Genomic DNA, 12548 nt, shown 5'->3' with positions numbered 1-12548 from the left:
GAAACTTTTTAATTCTGAAAGTATAAAATGTCAGTATTATTGCATAGATTCCTAAGATGTTGTGAAAAATATTGCCTGTATTTTCTGTACAAGGAAATTTTTTCAGGGGCTGTGAATACAAGATTGACCCTTTGTTCAAAAGGGAAAATTTAAAGTAATATTTTATAAATTAATACTGAATGGAGAGGCCACTGTAAACTGACCTTCTTTCTTAACATAAATGAAGCTTTATCAATTTCAGATATACAAAGTAACTAGTACTGAACTAACCCTAAGAGGTCCTTAGGAAAATGACATTAATAGTTTATAATTCAATAATAATAATTTATAATTGTGTTTAAGTTAAATGGTAATTATCAAATATCTGTAGTTGTTCCCATATAGTTTCTAACATAATCTGGTTTAAAATACTAATTTTGTCAAAGAGTAAAGGCAAATTTATCTCTTTGGAAATCATTACAACCCCCTGTTTCAAATTAATGAGATTTTTCTTGAATGTTTGGTATAAAGGATTTAAGAGTGGCATCAAAATTTATTTAGGGTGAACTCTGATTTATAGATAGTATTTGTTAAAGTTAGCCATATAGTTACATTTTTTTCAGAGATAAATATTCTTGCTTCTTAGCCTTAACTTTGTTTAAATCTCTCTTAAGCTCCTTTAAATTATTGTTGGTTTATGCTTGCTTCTCCACTTTATATGTTATTTGATGTTAGAGATTGTGTCCTGTCCTTCACAGGTCCATCATAGTTCCCTATGAATAGTTACTGAATGAAAAAACACTTGAAGCTAACAATTTCACAGTGAAAAAGACTGTTGCCAAAGTATGAATATATTAGGTGGCCAGATTTAATTTGAGACAGATTTTGGAATGAGATGTTGCTAGCTCTGAGTTTTCTCAGTATTGTAAAATACAGTTTGCTTTCTATACCAATGCTGCTTTAATCTCTTAGTATTAAAGATGGTAAGAAAATAATTTGGTTGATGCTTTAAGAGGGTTTCATGGCTCTGATGCAAACGTGGTCTATGATCCCTTTATTGTTATTCCTTGTTGTTAAATTAAGCTATACTAAGGAAATTGGTGCTTTCTCTTAGTGTTCTCCTTATCTTAGTGTTTTGAGTTCTGCTCTTTTTCTCAAGGAGACATTAGGCATTAGAGTATTAGATTCTTTTTTTCATTAATTAATTTTTTTATTTATTATTTTTGGCTCTGTTGGGTCTTGCTGCTGCACACAGGCTTTCTCTAGGTGCCCTGAGTGGGGGCTTCTCGTCATTGCGGCATGTGGGCTTCTCATTGCAGTGGCTTCCCTTGTTGTGGATCACAGGCTCTAGGCGTGCAGGCTTCAGTAGTTGTGGCTCACCGACTCTAGAGCACAGCCTCAGTAGTTGTGGCGCACGGGCTCATTGCTCCATGGCGTGTGGGATCTTCCCAGACCATGGCTTGAACCCGTGTCCCCTGCATTGGCAGGCAGATTCTTAACCACTGTGTCACCAGGGAAGTCCAAGATTCTTGACTTTATCTTAGAGCCAGGCTTAACACCAATTTGAGATAAAGGACTGGGATTGATTGAGACTACAAAGAAATCTTAAACTAGATAGACTTGTGAAGTGTTGATGAATTTTATATCACTTTTTAGTATTAGGAAGATAGAATTCACATAGATTTATGTATTTCAGGTTGCTTCTTGAAATCCAGTTTTCTGAAAAATCAACTATGGAAGTATAATTTGTATTCAGTAATACACACTCTTGTTATAAGTGTACAGTTTGATGTGTTTTGACAAATTTATACAGCCATGTTACCATTACCACGACTAAAATATAGAATATTTTGTTTCCTTCATATACCTTGGCAGTTAATCTCCCCCCATTCTTACCCCAGCTCCAGACATCTATAAATCTATTTTCTGTCTTTATAGGTTAGTATTGCCTAGTCTAGAATCTCATTTAAATAGAATCATATGTTGCCTGACTTCTTTCACTCAGCATAATGTTTTTGATACTCATCTATATTGTTATGTGTATTAGTAGTTCATTCCTTCGTGTTGCTGAGTGGTATGTCATTGTATAGATACATCACAATTGATTTATCCATTCACCTGATGATAGACATTTGAATTGTTTCCAGTTTGGGGTTTTTATGAATAAAGCTCTTATGAACATTCCCTTTCAAGCCTTTGTGTGCACATAAAATTTCATTTCATTTCAGTAAATACATAGAAATGGAATTACAGGGTCTTAGAGTAAGACAAAATAATTGTGTATAGAGATAGTTCTAAGTCTACAAAAGAAGTATTAGAATTTATCTAAGTCACAAGATAAGACAACATTGAAAAGTCACTTGTATATATTTTAATTCTATATATTAGCAATAGACACTTGAAACATTTTCAAAATGAAAAGAAAAAATAATGCCAACTTATAAAAACATAAAATTATACCTGCTATGTAATGTGTAAGAACTTTCAATAGTATACTGCCATCTCTCCCTGCTCCCATTTATGGCCTTTGTGCTAATTATTATTAATACATTTTGCTTTATGTGTGCTATAACCATCCCCCCAAATATGTTGCTTTCTTTGGCATTAAGGAATTATTTCTGAAGAGATTTTTAAGATGAGAATAAAATATCTTTCATATTTACTATTACTTGCACCCTCCATTCCTTTGAATAGATCTACATTTTCATCTAAATATCATTTTCCTTCAGCCTGAAGAAGTTCTTTAACATTCTTTGTCGTACTGGTCTTCTGGTGACAGATTCTCTCAGTTTTTGTTTGTCTGAAAATGTTTTTATTTCACACTTTCTTAAGGATATTTTGGGGGATATAGAATTCTAGACTGGCTTTTTCTTTCAATACTTTAAAGATAGTGTGCTCTCTTCTGGCTTGCATTGTTTCTGATGAGAAGCCTGCAATCATTCTTACCCTCTTTCCCTGTATATTAATGTGATGCATGAGTTTTAGATTTTCTCTTTATCACTGTTTTTTAAAAATTTGGTTATGATTTCCTTGGTATGATTTTGGGGGGGGGTTGGTATTTATGTTTCTTGGGATTTTATTCCAAACTCCATTTTTGAGCATCTTTTATAAACATGTATTTGTATATTCTTAATTAATTGAAGAATTTGGGGATTTTTTTTAGAATTATATTTAAAGACTCAACCTCAGCAAGTAGGATGGTAACAGTTTATTTTATAAGTACTTTTCTATTGAATGTCTCTTAATTTTTAGGAGTTACTTAGGGATTTTTGGTATCATTGCAGTTATATATGTCTGTATTAAAAGAATGTATTCCCTTTCCCCTATATTTACCTCTAAATTTTATATTGTATCTTTAATTTAGCACTTAATTTGTTGAAGTATTGACAACAAATTAAAGACTTTAAGTTAAAGTCTTAACTTTAAGACTAAACACTTAGTTTTTTGATTTGCATAATTAACCAATTCAGGTCAATTTAATTTCTCAAAATATGGTTACACATAGCTATAATAAAATGAGGTGAGGCTGCTCCTGGAAATCTCTACCCCTTTGCAAGAGCCCTGATGATATGTCTGCCTCCTACCCCTTAAAATTCCCTTAATCTTCTCCCTTCAGGGAGAAGGTGTTTTTAGAGCATGAGCTCTCCCTTCTCCATTCCTTGATTAATGAATAAAGTTTCTGCTCTGCTATACCAAAATGTGTGTGTGTGTGTGTGTGTGTGTAAATAATAAAATGAGTTGTTTGTATCCATATTTAGGTTGAAACTCATGGTGTTATCCCTTTGTTTAAATATGTAAAGTGGTCTTCTAATTACAGTTCACTTCTAAGATAATACTTTGGTGTTGACCATAAACTTTCTTTGCTTTGAATTTAATAAGGACTTAGCAGAGTGAAACATTAATGGCAGACTCTTCATTATTTCATGTTCTTTTTTAGGCCTGATCAACCCCGAATAACCAAAGATGTAATTTGTTTTCATGCTGAAGATTTCTTAGAAGTAGTTCAACGAATGCAGTTAGATTTACATGAACCTCCACTGTCCCAGGTATATTTTAAACTACTATTATCTTCAATTTAATTTTTATTGTGGAAAAGACTTATTGGTATTTCTTGTTTTGTTTTGTTTTATTTTAGTGTGTCCAGTGGGTTGATGATGCAAAACTGAATCAACTGAGGAGGGAAGGCATTCGCTATGCCAGGATTCAGCTGTATGATAATGACATTTATTTTATTCCAAGGAATGTTGTTCATCAGTTCAAGACAGTTTCAGCTGTATGCAGTTTAGCATGGCATGTTCGTCTCAAGTTATATCACTCAGAGGAGGACACTGCTCAGAATACAGTTACTCATGAAACATGCACATCACGAGATTCCACATCATCTGTTCTTGGACCTCACACTGACAACATGATTTGTGCTGTAAGCAAAACCTCCTTGGATTCTGTTTTTTCAGACAAACTTCATTCTAAATATGAATTACAGCAGATTAAACATGAACCTATTGCAACTGTAAGAATCAAGGAAGAACCTGTGAATGTTTATATTCCTGAAAAGACTGGAGCACCAAATAATATGGATGGCAAGAATGTTAAAGCAAAATTGGATCATGTTCAATTTACAGAATTTAAGATTGATGTGGACTCTAAATTTGAAAATAGCAACAAAGATTTAAAGGAAGAAATGTGTCCTGGAAGTCTCATAAGTCTAGTTGATACAAGGCAACATAGTTCAACACATTCAAATCAAGAGAGAAAAGATGATAACATTTTGTGCTAAATTTGTATATACCATTTAAAATTGGTTTTTTTCTTAAACTTAATAATGTAATAAAGATTCGTGAATTCTGAAAGCAAGCCAAGAACTTGCTCCCAAGTCTGTTACAAATTATAGTTTATGTAGCTTTGTAACATTCCTCAGTGCCTGTCCATAACTGTGAAGTATCAAAGCACTTAGGGCCAGATGCACTGTAAACATTGCAGGTTTAAACAAAAGGAGTCTTTAAAAAGATCATTTGAGTTGGAGTTGTAGGTTTTAGAATAGAGCTGACATTAACATATATATATATATATTTTGTAATATGAGCCAGAATTCTTTTTTGACAATTTAAGGCTTTTCCATAGAGCTTATTTATACCGATTTTTTCTTCATTTTAAATGTGTCAGCACTGTAGTGTAAATAGCTTTAAAAAAACCTTTTTAGTGTGATTTATACTGAAATGTGAGCCACTTAATAAAGGTTCATAATAATATGTTTTCTGTTGGGTCTGCAAAAAAACCCCACCAAACTGACAATTCAGTTAAATCATTTATTTGATCTATTATGTTTCTGCTGGTATATCCACTTAGAGTGCTAATGGAGTGCAAATGTATGTATTCAAATCTTGTGAATATTTAAATTCCCCACACTGTGCAAGCATTTTTAAAACCAAGATTCAGTTATGAAAGCATATTTATATGTGTGTGTGTATGTATGGGAATATATATATATGTTATATTTTGCATAACTTCTTAAATTGCTGAATAAGATGAATATGTGAAACTTCCTATGCTCCCTGGAATACATTTTTAAATATTTATATTCAACATTAAGAGAGCAGCTTAGGTAATAGAATCAGTTTTATAAGTTGGGAGAAACAAGGTCTGTTAGTGATATTTAACCCTTTAACTAATGAAGTTATGTGACCCGATTATATAGCCCTATAACATGAATTTTCTTTGTAGTGTATGGAATAAGAAGTTGAGAAAATTTTCTTACTAATCAGCACCCATACTATACCTAATAGTAGCTGAGAAAAAATGTTCAGTTACAGAAAGTTTAATTCTGAGCAGTTAAAATCCTCTATTACATTTTTCTTGAGGAACAGAAGGAAAATATGGCAAATACAAAATATTAAAATAAGGGCAGTGACTCAACTGCCATATACAAAGAGATAACTAACAAAATAAGATCTGTTACCTCATCTTTCTAAGCATCCCTCTCCCTACCCTAGCAAGGTAAACAACTTAGAGTATTTTTTTCTTTTTTCAAAAGAAGCTCTAGAAAGTAAAATTGGGATAGGAAACAGGATTGCCAGTGCCTAGCTAAAGATGATTAAAACAAATCTCTTCAATAATGGACTTCAGCACCGTTTCAGATTGCTTCCACTATTGTAATTAAAAGTCAAACAAATGTCTTCAGTGTATGCTTTGATGTTAGGAACTCTGCTGGTTGCAAATCTATTTTCTTTTACTTGAATTTGGTATTTTTCTGAGCTCATACTTTGGTTGATTACTTTCAAATGGGGTTCTTTGTGCTGCCTTTTGAGCTAGTGTTGCTATTCCACTTTGAGTGGTTTCTACTCCAGCCTCATTTGTGGTACCCATAAAACTGCTTATCTCTCTGGTCAGGGAGAAGCTTACTCAGAGGCATTTCATCAGGAAAAATAAACTGCAGCATTGATGTCATTTCTGGCCTCCAGTTTAAAAGGGTAGGCAAATATTGTAAGGAAATCTCAGTGGTTAGTAGAAAATCAGTATATTTGCAACATAGGAATTTTCATGACGTAAGGAAAGTATAAATCATGCAAATGTAAATAGGGATTTTGTTTTATATATTACTTAACATGCTCCTCACCACCTTTATCTTCTATTTTTAGCTAAATTTATGTATTTTCACCTACCTTTTAGGGAGACAAAAGTTTATAACAAACCAGTATTGAAAATTGAGAGAGAATGTGGTAAAAATGTTTAGGTTTTTCTTTCTTTAAGTGAAGGGTAACATATTTAACAAGGTTCGTTTTAGCTCCAGTTTTCCAGGGTCATACACATAGATGCATGAGACCATACTGCAATAAAATGTCTTTAGGGTATCCCTGCAAAATATATGAGCCTTAAACTTTTAACTTAAAGACATACCTAAAACAACCAGAGTGGTCGCTTTTAAGTGTAGTTTCCTATATAACCTATAGTCAACCTTCTCCATATTTTGAAATTTTAATTGTTTTGTAAAATGCATACATCTCTGTGGAGGTGAAATACAAGTTAGTGAACACAGATTTCAAGATACAGCCTTGTCACCTTGAGTAATGCTTATGTTCCTGTCTTATGGGTTATAATTTAAAAATTCTCTTCAGATGCAATCTGAGAAGTTGTTGGCTACGTTTGTTACATACAAATAATTTTTATTTCAATATTGTATTATATTAATGGTTTCCTAGTTAGTACATTCCAGTTCTTATCTGAACACAACTTTTTTTCTGTTATTTCCAGTTTCTTGGACCAGAATAATGGAGCACTTAAGATACAGTTTCTATGTGAACTTATACTATATAGAATAAATAGTTGTTATGTAAATTATTAAATTGCCATACAGACCTTTACAAAAAAAAAAAAAACTAAGGTACCTCAGTGGTGTCTGCTACAGTGATTTTTTTTCTTTTTAATTATTTTTGTTCATATCCTTTTAGCTAAGTAATATATTCCATTCTCAGGTTAGCTGGTTAGCTATCAAAAGAATTAAGCATTTGTGATATTTGGTTGAAAACTTTACTAAAGCCATATTCATTATCGTCTTTGTCACTACAGCTGTTGACCTTAAATAAAGATTAGGTTGATCTAGCACAACACTCTGTGTGTGTGTGCATGTGCCTGTGTGCGTGTATGTGTATAAGGTTATTGGAAATACTGTTTGTTTCCGCATATATTCATTTTTAATCCATTCTTTAACTTTGTGGGGGGGGTGGTCATGGAGGGTAGGAAATATTTTATTTCTTGGATTAAGTCTTCAAGGTATTTCATTAGTGTTCCTGAGTGTAAAATAGGTTTTTCCCAAATACTTATGGCAGGTAAGATCATCTTTGTAAATAATAGATTTGCACTGTTTTGGTAAATTTGGATTCAGTTATTTTTTGGATAGTTTCATTGTCATGTAAAGCAAATATCTCAGTTCATTTTGCATTTTTAGCAAAGGTGCAGGATTTATTTTTGGAGTTTGAGAGGAATTTTCTTTGTCTTCCACCTTTCAATAAATACTAAAATTGATAACCATAATCTTTTTCCATGTTTTGTAATTATTTTCCTATATTTGACATTTTACTTTCATCTTGTCATATTTAAAAATTCTTGTCTGTATCTTCAACAGAAACCATAAGATCTTGAAAGTGATTCCAGTCCGAAAATCGTTTTTACTCTTAAAAATACCAAAAATTGACTTATGCCAACAGAGAAGAATATTAAAGATCACCTTAAACAAGGTCGCTAAACTAGTAAGGTATGGGTGCTGGGATGGCGTGGTAAATTGCCTCCCTTCCCTCTAGATATGACTATTTTCATCCCAGGAGGAGAGGACAAAAGTACCATTGTTTTCAAAATACTTTTAGGCTGGTAAAAAGTGACATGATGGGTTTTATCTTTAGAGTGGTAGAACAGCTGTTTCTTAATCTTTCTTCCTTCTGTTTAACTACTTTGATATGTAAACAAAATTTTACTGGTTTTAGAATGTGCTGTTTCATTGAAGAGTTCTGTTTGATATTGGCTCTGGCAATATACCTCAGATAAGAAAATTAAGAGGACAACTCAGGAGAGGTATAACATCCTTAATCTCTGTCCTGGCTTTTCTGTTCAGTTTTTCCTGTAACCCGCTGCATATTGCAGATGGGAGTGACAGCTTTCTAAAATGTTAAGCACAAGGAACCTAAAAGCAGAGATGTCTTTCCTTTTTAAGTTTACAGGCGTTGTATATCATATTTCTTCTGGGAGAGCAGGGAAAGGAGGGGGAAAACATCTTGCATTTTAGGTTATCTTCCCTTCAGGATTTCAGACTCAATCAGGGAATGTGAATGACCTGAGAACAAAATGTGGGAAACAGAATTATGTTAACCAGAAATTAAAACTTACTACTCGTATGCTTTATTACCATTATCTACCTTCCAAGAATGGCACTATTAAAATATGAGAACTTTGGATCCTTCAGTACATTTTGAAGTTTAGAATTTATACATTTATGTCTTGAAAATGTTAAATCTTTACACTTTCCTATAAAGGTCATTCCTATTGTACTACTGACTACTACTAAGTGTGCAGACTCGCAAGTCAACATAGTTGCAAATATTTTGCATAGTAGTGTTTAAAATTTTATTTAGCCAGTTCAGTCCCCACCCAGCTGTCAAGTTTCTTCTTCAGATGAAATTTTATGTGAAAAATCTCAAGTCTGTCTTAAAAAAACCAAAAAATCTTGAGTATGACTTTTATGCTCTTTTTTCCATCTGTCTTCCTGACTGACAAAGTTCTTAGAAATCTGTCTGCTTCACTTCCTCATCTCACTACAATTTCACTTTAATCCTCAAATTTAACATTTTAGCTGAAGTGATTCTCTCAGTGGTCACCTTTTGACTACCAAATCCAGTGGGTGCGTTTCTTAATACTTCTGTTTAACCCCTGTAACACTTGTTATCAATCATTTACTCATTAAAGCTCTGCATGACCTGTTGTGGGGTTTTTTGTTGTTGTTGTTTTCTGTTTCTTCGGATGGCTTCTTTTACCTCTCCACCATTGTTTAAGGCAGTCTCTATGGTTCTTCCCCTTAGGTCTCTAGGCTTTGTCCCTGAACTATCTTTGTGACCCCATGACTTCAGTCAGCCTTGGTTTCTCAATCTCTAATGACCCATGTAATCAAGTCTAAATTCTTCTCCCTTGCGCCCAAGAATTAGCTGTTCCATTCCCTCCTAATTTTGTTATTGCGTCACTCTCTCTCTCTCTGCAGTCATCTCATGGTAATCTGATTTCTCTATCTTTTCCTCTGTGTACAGTTGACCCTTGAACAACATGGGCTTGAACTGCGAGGGTCCACTTACACACATAGTTTTCAATAAATACATACCACAGTACTATACAATCCGTTGTTGGTTGAATCTAAGAGTGTGGAACCTTGGATATGGAGGGCCGGAGGGCCAAGTGTAAAGTTATAAGTGGATTTTCGCCAGCGTCGGGGTCAGCGCTCCTAACCCCCATGTTGTTCACGCGTCAACTCTACAATATATCATGAGATTTTCTTGAGTTGACCCCAGAAATGTTTGTCTACTCTTCTTGTTATAGTAGCTGTTCACAGTCATAGTAGATGTTCATCTCACCTAGGCTCTTAAAATAGCATAACATGTTCTAGGCTGCCTGTGGCCCTCTGCCCCCTCTGCCCCTACCCCCATTCCAGCCCATTACGTTACCACCAGATTAACCTTTCTAAGACAGATATGGTTGCTACTCTTAGAAATATTCCATGGCTCCAAAGAGCCTTTAAGATGTGGCCCTTCCTTTCCAGCCTTATCTACTATAATCTCTTGCATTTGATGTACTCAGTTTTCAGCTTTACCAGATGGCAGTACTTGCCATTTCCTTTGTGTACTTTTAAAATTCTTTGCCTTTGCTGGGGAAAATCTCTGCCTCGTATACAACATGGTGAAATCTTACTTCTCTCTTCAAAACTCCAGTTAAACCATCTCTTGTGTGTATCTTTTACTGACCTCATCTGCTCCAACTGTCCCCTCACCTCACAGCTGATATAGATCCAATTATTTCCTCTGCTTCTTGTGTCCTTTCTTCACATCATTAACATTTGTTAAGTGTATGTCAGGCACTAGCTAAAGCATGAGTTAGAAGTTACAAATTTTCTTTATCCCTTTGTGTCCCCAATACCTAATATATAGTACACTTGGTGTTCAGTAAATATTTGAAGGAACAAAAGTTGAACCTTAACTTTATTGGGGTGGAAAAACAAATTATGTAGGTTTCTATAATTTAAAACGTCCATCTCTGATTTAATTCGTAATGTAATTCTAGAATTGCAACAGAAAAGTGGAGAAAATTAGATCAGTGGGCACTATAAAGAGACGAAATTTCTATTTTGTACTTACTACAGCCTTATAGATAAAGTTTAAGAAGCTACCTATTAGATATCTAGGCCCATTGGACAATGTGGAGAGTAAGTATTGTAAGGATAATTATACCTATAAAACTTGTTCAACTTTTTTCCCTTCAACTAGAGATACACTGAAAATTATTACAAATTAAGGATAAATTTTAACTATACCTAAAATGATAAAAATAGCAAATATAATTTTCTTTTAAATTATTTTTTATTTTTGGCTGTGTTGGGTCTTTGTTGCTGCACATGGGCTTTCTCTAGTTGCGGCGAGCGAGGGCTACTCTGTTGTGGTGCGTGGGCTTCTCATTGCGGTGGCTTCTCTTGTTGCAGAGCACAGGCTCTAGGCGCGTGGGCTTCAGTAGCTGTGGCTCATGGGCTCAGTAGTTGTGGCTCGCGGGCTCTAGAGCACAGGCTCAGTAGTTGTGGCACAAGGGCTTAGTTGCTCCGTGGCACGTGGGATCTTCCCAGACGAGGGCTCGAACCTGTGTCCTCTGCATTGGCAGGTGGATTCTTAACCACTACGCCACCAGGGAAGCCCAGCAAATATAATTTAAGAAGCATCTTAATATCTCATAGTCTGAAGCAGAATTTAACTATTCCTAAGTCATATTTGGCAAGATAAAGTCTGGTTATCTGGTTGTCAGAGAGGCATTCTGATTAAGCTTGTGTTGTTCTCCCTATTGATACTATAAATAAACATTCAAAAATTGAAAATATTGAAGAAGGATGATAACACAGACTAGTTTTCTTTGTCTTTATTCTGTTTTAGGAGTGGGACAAGGACATACAGGTGGCACATTTTCACAGACAAAGTTCTGTAAAGCCACTTCACTGGGATGATATGCTGAGGGCATTTGTAGCAGTGCAGCTGTGGGTTATTAAAGGGGGATAGTACACTTGTATAATGTTGAGAAATTTCTTCACTAGTCTGTATTTCTCATCTATAAAATAGGGGGTAATACCTATTCTGTTAATTGGTGGTGAAAATTAATGACAGGACATGCCAAATGCTTATCTAGCACATTGCTTGGCATATCACAGACACTACAAACGTTAGCTTCTGATCCTGGAATTAACATAGTAAAAAGAATAGTTAGAAGAGCTGTGTGCTGGGTCACCCTAATTTCACATCTTCACATCACTTCTGTGTATTCCTGTCTCTAATTTTGGGCAGAGGATAGGCATCTGGCAAGAGGAAAAAGTTGCATCAAGAGGTCAAAGGTGAGGTATGGTGGAGGTAGGACATCAAAAACAAACTTCTTTCTAGTTCACTATTTTGCTCAGGGATGGCAATTCAAAATCATGTCACAGACTGTCTTTTCCTTATATAAGTGAATTACAGATTTGTGTTTGTAGTGTATAGATTATAGTGGTAGTAAATTTGCTTTATGGTGTAGGATTACCAGTATGGTTACAGTATAATTGGCTAACTTTAATATAGGGCAAGCAAAATGAAAGTAAAATATTGAAGTGTAGATCCCTCTCAAGCTTTTAATCCAGTGTTGTCTTTATGTAGCATTGATAACTGGTATCTTCTGTTGATGCTTTCTTTTTTTTTCTTCAATAGGAAACCTATATGTGGAAATGGCATTTGGAGTTAAACTTCTCCATTTACCAATGACCATGGGCTAATTTCATTTAATTTACCTGGGCTTTAGTTTTTCTATCATGAGGA

At 34.5% G+C, this 12548-nt stretch overlaps 1 protein-coding gene across 1 annotated transcript in view; it reads left to right on the top strand.

The window, feature by feature from the left end:
• Positions 1–8007, top strand: part of RSBN1L (round spermatid basic protein 1 like) — a 65697-nt gene extending 57690 nt beyond the window's left edge. The window contains exons 7-8 of the mRNA XM_022554358.2: positions 3917–4025; positions 4115–8007. Coding sequence (XP_022410066.1) covers positions 3917–4025; positions 4115–4756 — 751 coding nt within the window. The 3' untranslated portion in view covers positions 4757–8007. The remainder of the gene's footprint in view (positions 1–3916; positions 4026–4114) is intronic.
• Positions 8008–12548: the final 4541 nt, after the last annotated feature.

Source organism: Delphinapterus leucas, chromosome 9, assembly GCF_059928025.1.
Source record: "Delphinapterus leucas isolate spDelLeu-1000000601 "Yukka" chromosome 9, BTC_Dleu_Yukka2, whole genome shotgun sequence".
NCBI lineage: Eukaryota > Metazoa > Chordata > Mammalia > Artiodactyla > Monodontidae > Delphinapterus > Delphinapterus leucas.
The sequence above is the reverse complement of the archived record's forward strand: the minus strand, read 5'-3'. Positions and strand labels throughout refer to the sequence as shown.